This window comes from Ciconia boyciana, chromosome 11 (assembly GCF_034638445.1).
Source record: "Ciconia boyciana chromosome 11, ASM3463844v1, whole genome shotgun sequence".
NCBI classification, from domain to species: domain Eukaryota; kingdom Metazoa; phylum Chordata; class Aves; order Ciconiiformes; family Ciconiidae; genus Ciconia; species Ciconia boyciana.
The window spans coordinates 2,713,514-2,728,051 of NC_132944.1; the positions used below are offsets into that span (position 1 = coordinate 2,713,514).

At 41.8% G+C, this 14,538-nt stretch overlaps 1 protein-coding gene across 2 annotated transcripts in view; it reads left to right on the plus strand.

Moving 5' to 3' along the window:
• The window catches only part of VGLL4 (vestigial like family member 4), a 95,919-nt gene that overhangs the window by 39,825 nt on the left and 41,556 nt on the right, over positions 1 to 14,538 (plus strand). The window contains exon 1 of one of the 2 annotated variants that reach the window (XM_072876201.1): positions 7,068 to 7,720. The exons of the other annotated variant lie outside the window; for it this stretch is intronic. Coding sequence (XP_072732302.1) covers positions 7,639 to 7,720 — 82 coding nt within the window. The 5' untranslated portion in view covers positions 7,068 to 7,638. Of the gene's footprint in view, positions 1 to 7,067; positions 7,721 to 14,538 lie in introns of those variants that run through there. 2 annotated transcript variants of the gene reach the window in all.

Here is a 14,538-nt window from a genome sequence, read left to right on the forward strand (position 1 = left end):
ATTTCTTATATTGGAAAAATGTAAAGTATTTTCTGTGCCCTGTTGACACAATACTAGGGCATGGCAAAGTTAACACTTCACTGTTTGCATCTGGAGGCTCTGATGGTGTTCGAGACTCTTTGTAGTTCAAGATAAATTATGTTTATGATTATCATCAACTCTTCAGAAATTTAAATTAGTATGCAAATAACAGGAAAGATTATCAAGATTTTAATTAGCAAATAACAATTTTTCAACCTAGATAAACTAGATTTATCTGTTATGTATTCTAGCTGCATTTTTAAAGTGTTCTCAGCCCAGCTTAAGAGAATAAAAAGAGAAAAACACCAGCGGATTGTGAATTGCAAGGTAGTACTGAGAGATGTAAAATATTCTTGGTAAACCTGATCTTCCTAGCCTGCTGTTCAGTTTGAGTAAGCAGTCAAAGAATGAGGTCAAGATAAATCAGGTGCTATTGAACACTTTCCTCATTAGTATTTCACCGTGTAGAACTTGGAAGAGATCGCCTGGTTCATTGCCTCCGCTGCCCTGCAGTCTTCGGCAATTGTGAAATAGTTACTTCGTTTTGGAAAGATCAGCAGAATGTGTGCTCCGCATGCTCCTGCTCACCATTCATTGTAAAGCTTTTAAAAACGCTTTAAGCTTGGAAACAACCAGGAGTTACAGCTTTTGTGCCACAGTAAGAGAACAGAAGGTAATCGAAGGGCGTAGCTCAAGTCCTGGGTCACCGTGATCCAACTGATGGAAGCGAAGTGGGCTGCTTCCCAAATTGCCAGCTGCTTCTTTCTGGAGACAAGAAGTACCTGCCGGAGCAGCACTTGCTGCCAGAGGCATCGTATACTGCCTTCTGCGCCCATTTTATGTTTTGACCCAGAGAGCTAAATGTGGCTATTGCCAAAAAAACCCCAAGCGACCACCAAAACCAAGGGAGGGTTGCCGTGAAGGCTTGGCTGTGCCCTGCCTTTGTCCCTGTCTTTTTTCTGTCCTCTTACCCTTTCCTCACTTCTTCGTGAAAATGGTCTGCAGTACAATAGAAGGGTGCGCTTAGTTTGGAGCAGGAGACAAATAGCTTTCTGGAGGTGATGGAGGGAAAACTAGAAAACAGAGGGAGGGGGCTCTTGCTGCTGAGGGCAGGCTTTGATTAACCAAAAGCTTTTTGAGTTGTTAAATGTCTTAGAGTTTTTTGATCTGATATGAAATGGCCGGTTCTAAATTGCTGAATATTTACAAATAAGTGATCTGAATTTTTTATTTACGTTTGCAGTGATATGCCTTTTAAAATCTCTATGTCTTCAAAAAAGTGAGTAATACAGAATAAGAACTGCAGTCCAGCTAAACATTTTTTAAAAATGTTAAAAAAATCCAGCTCCCTGTCCCAGCAAGCCATTACCATCCGTTCCTGGGTCCTAAAAGAGCTTGCAATTCTAGATGTTCTTGGGCATCACTGTATTTTTGGTTTCCCTGGCAGTTCTTTTCTCATTAGGCCAGTAGGGAACTGAAACCAGGACGTCTGCTGGCTTGGTCCCTCAGGGAACAGACAGCTTCGTAACTCGAGTTACCTGGCAGTTGTGCGTGCGGACGCCGTTAAGTACACACGCACACTCATAAACCGATTTCCTTACTAGGTACTACCGTGTTTGTTTTTTAAGCAGGATTGCATAAGTTAGCGTATGACAAGAATGAAAGAGAACAGACAAATTATTTTGCTACAACTTTAATATTGGGCGTAAGTCTAATATTTTAATCTCGAGGATCTCCACTGATAATAAAGAAAACATCTTTTGTGTTTATTGTTGAATCCTTTAGCTAGTAAAGGACAGATAAAACAAGAAGGCATGCACTAGCTTTAGTTCAGAGATGTTCTACCTGATGGGGCTTTTTTCTTTTTTTTTTAAGGCTGTGAAAGGGAGAAGGTAGTTTGATGTGATTAAAGTCTATTTGCAATGTACCTTTATGTTTAAAAAAAAAAAGTGATCTGGAAGAATGTGCGTTTTGGTATCTTCTGTTCACTGGTGCAATTGTCATTACTTAATGCTTCGTAAAAAGTATATAAAGTTGGTACGTTTTGTGGTATCTGACTCACTGAGCAAAGAGTTTAGTTATGTATTATTCTATGGGGATCTCAGAGACACAGCTGTTGAGGTAGTTGTTCGCAAGAAACTTTAAAAGTAATTTTCCTTATCGTGCGTCTCTGAACTTCCTGCATGTTTAATACATTTTAACTGTGTTTCCTTGTCATATCTGAATGTATTTCAAAGCAAACACTGCATCTTGCTTAAATGAGAATTTTTGTTTACTTTTTTGCTGTAAAATGTATTCTAACTGACATAATAAAAACCGAGGTGGTAAGTGCAGCAACTCTGCAGTTGAGTATGTGGAAAAGGAAAAGCAGTACTTTTCCTTCAGGCACATCGCCACCTAGCAGCTATTAACTAAAATTTGCTCACTTTTTACTTAAAGAAGAAAGGTAAAACCTGTATCTAAATACTCTTGCTTTATTGCTCCACCTCCTCCTTGGCGCGTATTGAGGTATCAGCTAACGGGTGGTATATCATAAATGCCTGTCTGACCTCAGGACCTGCAATGGATTTTTTTGTCCATTCAGAAGTGGAATTATACTGAGCAATACTGTATGGTATTTCACATCAGAGTGTGTCTCACCTCTATAAAGTCTGTATTTTTTCTCTCGGTTGCAAAATTGGTCACTGTAGAAATAGTTCCTCTTTGCTGATGATGATCAAGGGTGACATTCCAGTTGTGCCCAAGTGAACGGCTTGCACCTTGTTCTTCTACAGCGTTGATTCTCAGCCAGTGTTGCGCGTTTTCCCACCAAAAAACGTTGTGTGGCATGAGTGTAGACCAAGCTGGTAAAACTGCGCCAAAACCATTTTCTCGGGCTCTTCAGCGCTGCTGCCCGAGGCAGCGGCAAGCATGGGAGAAAAGGGAGTAAGGAGAGACGAGGGGAGGACGAGGGCGGCAGAGATGCAGAGGACTGGGCAGGGCTGAGACCGCAGAGAGAAGGCAGAAAGGAGTGCTCCGTTGTAGCTTGCTTGAAAGCATTTGTTCTAAGGCAGCTCAGTATAAGTGCCGTATAAACTCTTACTGTCAAATTTGATATTATGGACTTGATATATTAAGGAATTGCCATTTTTTTCCTGCAAAAATTCAGGTAAATAAATAATACACAATTGTAAGGATTTATTTTTATATTAGGTCCTATTATTGCTCAAATAAGCCAGGACTATATATTTTTATAGTGGAAAAGTTTTATCAGCGTTTAGGAACCAGTGACACAATAACGTACTACACTCATAACATGCACTGTAACTCTTTGAAAAGGTAAGTTTCTCAAGCTTTTTTTAAATCTGAAAAATGCTCCGTTCTTCTCATCAGCCATTGGCACATCCACATCAGTGCTTTAGTTGGGGCGGATGTTGGCTTTCAGAGTGAATCTCCCGATCGCTCTTCTTCGGTCCGCATCGCAGAGAGGTCTCGGCCGTATCCTAGATTCTGTTCAGGCAAAAGAAGCGCAGCAAGAGTGCCCTCAGCGCGCTCCCGCTGCCCAGGGACATTGGTCCATTCACTGGACATAAGCTAATCTGGAGAAAACACACGGAGTGTAGACGGTTGAGTCCACCGCACCAGTTGCTTCACACTGCTTTCGTAGAAATACCACTGTATTCTCCAAGAGGGAGAGTTTTGGTATTTTCTTATTGTGAGAATTGTAGAAGAGCAGCACAGAAATCTTGTCAAACTCCACCCTCGTGCAGGGACTAGCTGTCAAAATGCATATTTAGCCTCCTGGTTTTGACAGTGGTGGTCTACCTACTCATTACAACCGCCTTTTTTTTTTTTCCCCCGTCATTTGCTTTCCTTGCCTCACAATACTTCTGTGCTAAGACTGAATTTGCTTTCCGTATTAAAGTGAATCAGAAGATCACCGAGAGGTTGAACGATCTCCTCTGCTATGTGGGATAATTAGAATCCAATCTAATGTACTTCGATGTGAAGGCCAGAGTGATTCAGAAAGACACGTGGATTTTCAGTTACCTCTAGGGGATGCTGTTGTGTTAAAAGTGCCAGCTTTTTAAACATTTTATAGATAGATAGGGTATTGATCTGCCTTAGAGAAGAAAAGTGTAGGAAGTACTCTAGCTAATATGAAGCAGAGATAGTGCAGCACATAACTGTGCTTGCAACTAGCAATATGTAGAAGAACAGAATGAACTAGCAAAGGTCCTGGGGTGATGTTAATAGCTTGGTTTTCTGTGTATGTTCCATCTAAGGCGCTGATGCATTGATTATTGATTTCGGTTCAGTGGAAGGTATCTCAAAGTGGTGAAGTGTTTGATGAGCAGCAGTTTGAATCAAGCAGTTGGGAATTCTTTGCTGTCGAGAGCAGAGTACAGTGAGCCTGTCAGTATTTAAGGTTAATGTCTGCTGGACTTGAATTTGTTGAGCTGTTGTTTTCTTTCAAAGAAGGAGTTCATATTAATGGATTTTGGTTTTAGAATGCTTGAGATACATTTACATTGATGATTTTTCCCCCTATTCTTTCACTAGGCATTGCCTTACTTTCGGTATAGATATTTTAATTTAGAAATTCATAAAGCTCCCAATGTGTGGTACCAGTTTATTATTATTTAATGTGAAGCATCTAAGTTGTTCATTATGCAACATTTGACAAGTGTTAATCATCGTTTATACTGTACTGCTGAAAGCCATTCACATAAGAAAGTGATCATTACTGTCTTAAAAACCTGTAGACCAGTGACTACTGGTCCAATGAAGAAGACTTAACATCTTTATTAGTGTCTGGACAGAAATACTGAGCAGTCAGTGATTTGTAGACAATACCCAACCTTGTTTTTCCAAAGCAACATGTATCTTTGAATACAGAGGGGAATTTATATTGGTCTTTGAATTATAAGGCCTGCCCCATTATGTGCATACCCTGTCTTGTAGACCACTGCTCTAAATAAGTTTAGAATACTGCTTTCTTTTCTTCATCACCTGCACTTCCTGCAAAAAATTAAGTATTTTAAATTGGAAAAATTAAATACTTACCTCTTCTCATCCTTCCAAGCATCCATAAAATGTGCTGTATTCGTGTAAATTCAGGGATGCTCTCTAGATTAAAAACTGTACATATCAAATATTTTCCCCAAAAGCTGTGGCATACTTACATAAGAGACTTGCATTTCATGCTGAAGAGCCATGCCTCTCTTTTGTTCATGGTGTAGGTATGGATTTTTATTGCAGTTCATATCTTAAAGGACTAAGACTTCTCTTGATGCCTTTATTAAATGGCTGGTTCAATCTCAAGCATTGGTATAGAATGAATTTGAGTATGCACAACATGATCTGCTACGTAAAACTTCTAGTCCCCCTGCTTAAAAATCATAATGTTCTTCTCTATTAAAAACATTTCTCTGTCTAGAAAATACCACACATTACTTTGGTCTGGAGATGTGCGGTTGCAACTTTTGTGGTAACAAATGCTGTGAGGCAAAAAACCAGCTGCAACTTTTTTATTAGGTACCATCCAAGAAATGTACTGTTACCTCAGCGTTAAGTACCCGTAAGTTTTTACACCATGTTAAAATCTTAAAGATTAATAGCACTTCCAGTTAGAAGAGTGCCCTTTTTGCATATAAATAATCAATAAAAGGCTTCTTGACCTTCATCTTCCCAGCAATGCAGAATCCTTTTCAGGTAATTTGTTTCCTGCTGTATGGAATTCAGCACTGTTAGTGGACATTCTCCTTCAGTTGAAGCACATAGGTAGGTAATGCACAGGACTACTTTTTGTATCTGAAGTGAGGAGAAACCTTACTTGGGTTCTAGGGAATCTTCCTTGGAGATAAGTTTCTTCTTCCTATTTATCAGTAGTAACTTTAACTAAATCACCTAGTCTCACTGAAATATCCAGAACATGCAAGCAGTACTTTTCAAAATGCCTTGACAAAATGTCGCTCCATGAGTTGCCTCTGGAATGTAATATCTTCCCCTTCTCTAACAGAGGGGAGACATTCTCAAAGTGGGAATGAAAGTTTGTTATTAATTCTCCCCGACTGTATGCTCTTGTGTGTACCGTTAAAATTCTCCATCCCAGAAAGGCAGGGGTGAGTTATGTTTCAAGCCCCAGGGCAGAGGGAGGCAGAGGGAAGATTAGGCCTCCGTTAGCTTTTTTTGTTTGTCTTAGACCAAACTTCCCCAGTATTTATTTCTCTTTATCTATCAAATCAGACTTCAGGTGCTGGTCAGCCGCAGGAAATGCAAACTGATGCCCATTAGGTTAGCACATGCTTACACCCATGCAGATGTTCTGCCCTCTCATGATGAGTCATGCACATCTGTATAAGCAGCCAGAGTCTTTGTGATCAAGGCTCGGGCTGCAGAAGGGCAGACCACATCCTGAGATGAGAGCAACTGCTGTAAAAATCTCCATCATTTGTGTCATCGCAACTGGAGCTGTAACAGCTGTTAGAAATCCAGAACACAGAACGTTTAACTGCTAATAGCCCTGGAAAGGAATCAGATGTACTAGTGGACTGATTGAATTGTAGCAGTGTGTGCGTGCACAGTACCTGGCTATATGCATTCAGGTACACCCGCTGTACCTCGTTTCTTTAATTTTAATTGTCTTTATCATGCCAGAGCTCTGTTCTGTTCCATGACTGTAAAACAGCATTATTTTTCACTGCGACAGTACTGGGATACGTCTGAGGCCACGCTGGGAAATTAAGTAAAAGTCTAAGAGAAAGAATTGATTCTGAACAGGTTAATTTAGCTCAGTTCTCCTGCCCAGCAGGCCGACCAAAAAGCTGCTGCGGAGCGCTTGCACGGTGCCTCGGCCGGCTCCCGCCCCGTGTCCGGAGGAGGCCCCTCTGCTGCCGGGCAGCCCCTGCTTCCCCCCCCGCCGCCGCCGCCTCCCCCTCCTCCCCCTCCCCCTCCTCCTCCCCCTCCCCTCCCCTCCCCCGCTCCCCCCTTCCCCCTGGCAGCGGCAGCGCTGCTTCCTGTCAAGAGCGGCTCCGACATGGCCCCTTGTGCCCAGGCCCCTTCTGCAGAGGCTCGCCGCCGCCGCTCGCTTTCAAACACTCGGTGCATTTAGGGGCTGATCTTGTGCAGAAAATATCCCTGACATTTGAGGAGCTCCAGGGATTCACTGGGCATGCTCAGTGCTGCCCGCCGGGCCGCGGGAGGAAGCCGGTTTACATACGAGTCATACCAAGCATAGCCTGCATGTCAGCGCAGTGCGCTCGCAGCGGGCTGTGAGCGGAACGAGCGCGCCTTTGTCCTAGGAAATTTCCCTTGTGCCTGTTTTCTTTCTTTTTTTTTCCCCCCTCTGTGGTTTTTTTTGTTTAATTGGAAAAAGACCTGGGAAGTTTTTAGACGGTCGTCTTTGTACGGGAGGACACAGTACACTTTAGTTTTCAGAAGTTTGGAAGGGAGAGTGTGTGCGTCTTAATCCCTCCAACTTTCCTTTAATATACTTTGTTTTGATTAGCTGAAGGCTGGGCCTTGCGCTAGTGAAGTTTGGGAAGCCGGGAGCGAGCTCGGCACCATTTGCCTGGCTTCCTTCTCCCTGAACCTGGGCGAAAGCAAACAAGCTGGTCTTTTTTGCTAGCCCGATAAATGCTATTTATGAAGATGGACCTGTTGAACTACCAATACTTGGACAAGATGAACAACAATATCGGCATTCTGTGCTACGAAGGTAATGGTTTCCTTTCACCAAGCGACTTCTGTCGGGTGTGTTTTCTGTTGTTTGCAAGCGTGAAAGGGAATCTGCCCTGTGGGTTGTGAGACACCTCGCAGTCTGTATTGTTGCTAAGGCTTTGTTTAGGGGAGGGATTTTTTTTCTTTTCGTTTAACTTTTCTGTTCTTTTTCTACCGAGAGGATTTTTAGTGTTAATTTCATTTTTTCCTTCAAGGTAACGTTACTTAGATCAGTTTAAGGGACCGCGTTGCTTTTGCGGCGGGCAGAGGTTTTGTCCCTCATTTCTGTAGCTGCCAGAGAAACAGTTTGTGAGGGGGCGTGGGACTTGCGGCCCGTTCCTGCTGGTGACCCGGCCCCGCGAGCGGGCGCTGCCCCTCCGGCCCTGAGGCGGGGGGCAGCGGCCCTGAGGCGGGGGGCGGCGGCCGCGGCCCTGAGGCGGGGGGCCGGCAGCCCTGAGGCGGGGGGCCGGCAGCCCTGAGGCGGGGGGCCGCGGCCCTGAGGCGGGGGGCCGCAGCCCTGAGGCGGGGGCCGGCAGCCCTGAGGTGGGGTCCGCTGCCCAGCTCCCGCGCGGCCGGCGGCAGCGCAGGCGGCCCATTGTTCGCTTCCCCTGCCCGCGCCCCGGAGCCGCGGCGCCTGGTGCCTGCCCGGCTCCGGCCTGCACACCCCCTTCCCAGGAGCCGCCCCGCGCTCCCGGCCCCTGGGGAAAGAGCGAGGCGGCTAGCGGGAAAACGTCGGGCTTTTCTCTCTTTGCCGGACTCTGCGTTTTACTTCAGTTAGCGCAGGCTGGCGTTTGCTCGTCGTGTTGTGAGCATTCATGGTCCTCTCTGGAAGCTGCCTGAGGTAATAGGGTGAAATCGGTTTCTTAATTCTAATGGAGTTTTATCTACGTGCAGTTTGAAGAAGTGGTTATGGCTTGGCTTTGACTGGAAAGAAAGGCACCACTGAGCTAATTCAGCTTGGCAGTGGAACTGTTTTTGCTGTAGCCACACACAAGCATTGCAGAAATCTTTCTTCTGATTCAGCAGGAACATTTTCCATGTTCATTTGGAAAATAAACTTGCTGTAGTTGTCAGGGAAGAGACAATAAGGAGTATACATAGGGCTAGGAGCTATCTATTCATCCTCTTCAGAAAAAGACCAGGCCAGAAGACAGGGAGCTGAACCTCACTTTGGAAAATACCATCTTTTCTATCATTAAATCAGCGTGGGCACATTTCTTTCCTTCGGGAAGTGGAGGGGCTCCCTGTAGGACTGTTAATATCTCTGTTTCATTTTGGTTTTCTTCTTGTCTTTTTCTTTCCTGCACAAATATGTCTGTATTTGCTTGAATAAAGCTCTTTTACGGAAGATTGAGCTTGCCCATCAGTACTGAATAATATAGAGCTGGGATTCAATAGAGTTGAATTTTCAAGCTTTTTCGTATCCCATGCTTCCTTCATTACAAGAAAACTAGTTTAAAAAAAAAAAAGGAAGAACAACTTGCAGGATCCTTTAACTTTTTCATTGCTCTCTCTAGTAACCAGTGCATTCTTTGGAAGCAGTTGACAACTTCTGATGAAGACCATGAAGTTTTGCATAAAATTTTACTTATGTGGTACATGTTCCCTGAGTGTTTTGTTGACTAAGGCAGAAAAACTGTAGTTTTGGCTCATTAGTTCAATTCATTATAATTATGCCTAATATTTATGGAAGATTCTTTCCATCCCCTTTTTTCCCCACCCTCTTCTCCAATAATCATTATTTAACCAGATCTTAGCTTTAATAGTTCAAAAGCAAAAGAACAGCTTAAGGAATACAGTGTACTATAGCAGTCTTTGTTTAGTTTAAACATCTGTTGCTATTTCCCTTATTATGGAAGTTAATGTTTTTAACACTAAAATAAACACACACAAAATGAAGAAAAGAAAAGCAAAACTTCAGTGGTGTTTATAGTGAGGTGTTTATATCCCAGTGGTTTAAAAAGTATAAACACTGGCAACATCTGCAGTGAACTCAAAGGGTGTTTTAGGGATGCCTACAGATCTTCCATGCCTCTGCCATAGTATTTATTTTATAAGTGAGTTGTGTCAGCAGTGATGGATCTTGTCTTTTCAAAGACACTGCTGTGGTAGTAACTATATTGACAACAAAGTGCCCTTTCAAACTCAATTAATCAGGATTTATTGAAGGTCATACTTGAACTGCTTATAAATAGATGCCTTCCTGAAAAGTACTTTTGCAGATGTAGGATAAGATACAAATAGATTGTATGAGGTGAAAGTAGGTTTGTAATTTCAGAGGAAAGCATTATGGACCTATATGCCACAGGAAATAAATGAGATTAGTTCCTTATTCTTTTAGAATCTCTCTTAAAACACTTGCTTTTGCTTATTGAGATAATTGGTATGCTGGTGAAATGTGTCATTATCGTTTTATGAGGTTTACTAGTGGTTTTAATCTTTCACCCCTGGCACAAGCCACTGGAACTATGTGCCATTGATTTATAGCTGCAGCTTATGGATAAGAGATGTATTGGTACATAAGAAATAGGAAACGTTCTTTGGTCATGTGCATTTGGCAGCCCTTTAGTTCAACATGGAGTAGAAGAATATAATTTGCATCCCAAGACGAGTCCTGCTTTTTCTTGCCCAGCAAGAGTTACAGATAGCAATTTGTTACCTGCAAGCTTCAGGCTACTGAGTTAATGCCAGCACTTGGTTAGTCTTCCTTGACTGGTAGGTGCAGGAAACCTCAGCTATGTCTTACGCTCATTCTGCTCCTAAGTAGTGTCATTCATGATCCTGCTCCAGTGAGTATGGGAACATTATTGACAGAGTGCTGTTTAGTTCATAAACCATATTTCTGATTTTGGCTTACTCAGTGGAGATCTGGGGGAAGAAAGTAGAATTGTGACTAATATAGGTGGGATCTCCTTTACGGACAGAGAAGTTGTCCTTTTGTTGAGGTTGTGGGGGAAGTGGGAGATCTAGAAGTTCTCCCGTTAACCGTTAAGAAGTAATAGTGTGTTGCAGATTTGGCTGACTGCTTTGTAGTATGGAACCTTAACTGAAGTTGACTGTTTTCTCAAACATAAGAATTTACTTTTTTATTTTTTATTTTTAATAATTACCGTGAGGGTGGGCTAACACTGGCACAGGTTGCCCGGAGAGGTTGTGGAGTCTCCATCTTTGGAGATACTCAAAACCTGACTGGATGTGGCCCTGAGCAACCTGCCTGAGTTGAGCCTGTTTTTGAGCAGGAGGTTTGGACTAGGGGATCTCCAGAGGTGCCTTCTAGCCTCAACACTTCTGTGCTTCTGTGATTCTGTAATACGATGGAAAGTTCTGCATACTCATATAATTAAGACAGCCACAGCCAGCAAAAGGATTATAACCAGCGAGGAGGAAGTAAGAGGGTTTTTGAATGGGGGTCCGTAACTTTGAACCACAGAATAAAGCCATTTCCTTTCCTCAGGGTTGTGTGTTTTATACTGATAATTTGTGCCCTTTTGAGTGTTTTCTTAATACTATTACTAGCTTTGAGCTCCTCGTGATGCCCCATGGTAATCTCAACTCTGATTGATGTTTTTGGAGGAAAATCTTAATTTTAACAACTTGATGGTTTTTTAACAAGTTGCATAAAGAGAACATTTGAGTTTTGTCTCCCTCTCCCATGAAATAAATTTTTTAAATCATTCAAATGAGAATGTTTAGTCTTCGCCAGTGGGCAAGTGACAGTTATATTAGCAATGATCAACCATTTCAAGCAATTTGTTGTAATATATTTGGTGCAATAAGAAAGAAAAGAAGAAATAATTAGAGAATTGTTGACTCAGCATCTGGATGCTGATTGTTAGCATGAATACATCTGATACCCTCCTACCAAACATTTGCTGCCAGTGATCAACAATGGCCAGTTTAATGAGTAGTGCTTTCTTATCATTGTTTTCTTCCTAATGAGCTCAGAGACATCAGAAAACTCTTGGGAGACTGTTGTCCTCGCTGAGGTGCAAAGGCCATGAAGCAGAACCGTTCTGTACCAGCCTGGCATTCCCAGTGCTTCTTATCAAATGACAAGCACTTGTTCCGGGCACGTATTCAGAGGTAGAACGTCTGCATTTTGTTTTGCAATGGAAACTCACTTAACTTTAGCTGAATATTCTTTCTCCGAGAGCCTTGTGTGTGAGGTAATGGCAGGAGGGCTCAGAGTTGAACAAAACGAATCACAGGTGATCCTGCTCTTTGACTAGCGCAGGGGCAGTCTGGCAAGTCTCGGCTCTCGTTTCCAATAGAATATGTATGAGAAGGTGCAGTCTCCAAGCAGAAGATTTGTTTCATTTTGTTGTTTATCTGAGGGAGCGTACAGATGGTTGTGTGTTGGAAGGCAGATTTCTGCCTTCCTTCCTCTCCCCGTTTTCAAATGCTTTGTGTTATTACTGCATTCTCAAGGTTTGAACTGCTGTGCTGGGGAAGGTATAAAGAAATGCAATAGGATGCTAAGAAATCCCCCAGGCATGTTATGAGACTTGGAGCACTCAAAATAGTTATAGAGAGTTCTCTGGACAGTCCAGAAGACTGGGTTTTTTTAATGAAGAAAATTGGATCCAGATTTATAGAAGAACACCCCTTTTTGGTTTCAGGACAGCTTACATTAGTTAGTGGCATATTACATAATTATTTCACTGACTTCCTGTAACAATGAAGCGTTAGTTGGCTACAGCACTGAGCTTGCATAGCTATGTATCTTCTTAGGGCACTGCAAGGCATTTTGAATATATGTATACCTTCCCAAAAAGGCCAGTTTAGATGTTTGATATCAAACGAGGAGCCTGAAAAAGATTCTGCTAACTTCATTTGCTTTTTAATGAAATGTAATGTGTTTTCTTAAGTTCTAAAGAATAGTTTCCATCAGTTTTCTTTGCTGACCTTGCATTTTACTCTGGGTTTGTAACATCAGTTTCTCCTATTAACTCCAAAGTTTGGGTTAGTTTCTAAATATATAAAATGACTTTAACACTATTCTTCTATTAAGAATTAGTGGAATAATAAATGGGATAAAAATCTCCATGGTGAATTCAGTGTTCTTATTTGTAATGCAGTGTAGAATTTCTGTTAAAAGTTGTGTAAATTAAGGTGCACCTACAGAATGTTCCCCGTTTATAGAACATTCTGTGGGTTTTGCTTTTTCAGTGTCTTTTATCTTCAGGAAAAAACAAAGAGCTCCAACTTCACAGCTGGGCTTCTCTTACTCATTTCCTCCTAGCATGAAGTTGGGAATATCCTTTTCAGTACTGACATCAAAATTCAGTTTATTTTCCTCATTCATCAAAGGCAAGATGGATTTAGGTCATACTTAAGCATTTTTTTCCCTGGAGTTCTGTTGTTCTCCTCACCCTTGATGCTAGTTCAGCATTTGTGCTGAGAACTCAAACAAGGAAATTAAAAAACCAAATACAATAGTAGGTTATCCCACAACTTTCAATAGCTAAGATGGGCAGCACATTTTTTCTGAGATAAAAGGTAGCGAGGTTTGTAGCAGTAGTTGAATTCTGTGTTAATGAGCAATTTGCTTAAAGGCTGTAACTTGTTACTCGCAAGTCAAATTTGTTACAGTGCCAGGTCTCTTTGGATATAAATCCAGGGATTTTAGGAGACATTGAAAAAGCTTAAATTGCTCCACAGTTTGAACAATGCACTGTATTGTATGGAGAACTGTTAGAGAAAAAATAAAGCTTAAACAACAGTCTTCATTGTGTGGCATCTAAAATTATGAATGAAAAAGTTCATCCATATGTATTGGGTTTGCCTTTTCTAAATATCTGCTTTGCATGAAAACAGTTGTCTATTAATTTCTTCTTGAGGATTAATACAGATGGGCCTTTATATTTGATTTTGGCTGGATAGACTACAGAGTTTTAACATGCTGCATGCAGACAGTGTGCCAAGCAATTTAGCAAAGTTGTTTACACTAACAATAATCCAGCAGGACAGAGCCTATAATTTTTCACTGATAATAGTATGAGGTAGTGATGAATACAAGTTTCTGGAGGAGTGTTTACAAAAATGGTATTATACTTTTTCAGTGTTAAGGAATCATGAGTGGTTTTGGTTTTAATTTCTTTTTTAAAGCCAGCCAATTTTTTCTTCGTCATGAAGTCTGTATCATCTCCCTGAAAATTACTCTACAAATCAGCATGGCATGATTGCTGGACGCACAGAGTCATTGTTCCCTTTCCCTTTCAGTGAAAGCCATGCGCTTTGGAAGAGAACTGACCGTGTGATACAGCACGGCTAGATGTTGGTGTGTAAGCACTATGCCAAGACTGTGGGTGCAGTAACATATACACCATGAATGCCATGATGCACAGTTTTAATTTCCTGGAGGTAGATTTCCCTTGGTGCTTCATCTAACAGCTTTTTTTAAGAAAGAGCTGACATTCTCATGCCTATCTCTACAAACTGATGTAGTGGCGCATGTAGCTTGTTGTGTACTGGCAGGTGTCTTAGGAGTCTTGGTGGGACAGAAAGAGAAGCCATAGATCGTCTAGCACAAGTGCAATTTTGAACAGGCAGTTGAGCTCTTAAGAGTTACCCTAATCTCAATTAGAGAGTTAAATCTCAATTAAGAGTTAACCCTAATCTCAATTAGGATTATCTCTGTCAACTTGTAAACCTCGTGTTACAGATTGATGGAACTGGAAGAGTTTTATTCTTAACATGGGGTAGTAGTTTGGCACTGATTCTAAGGTAAGGCAAGCTTGGAGCATTTTAGTTAGGAAGGAGCTCCATACAGCTTTTTCTTGTTTAACCTTGGTGAAGTTGAAGTAACGGTGTTCC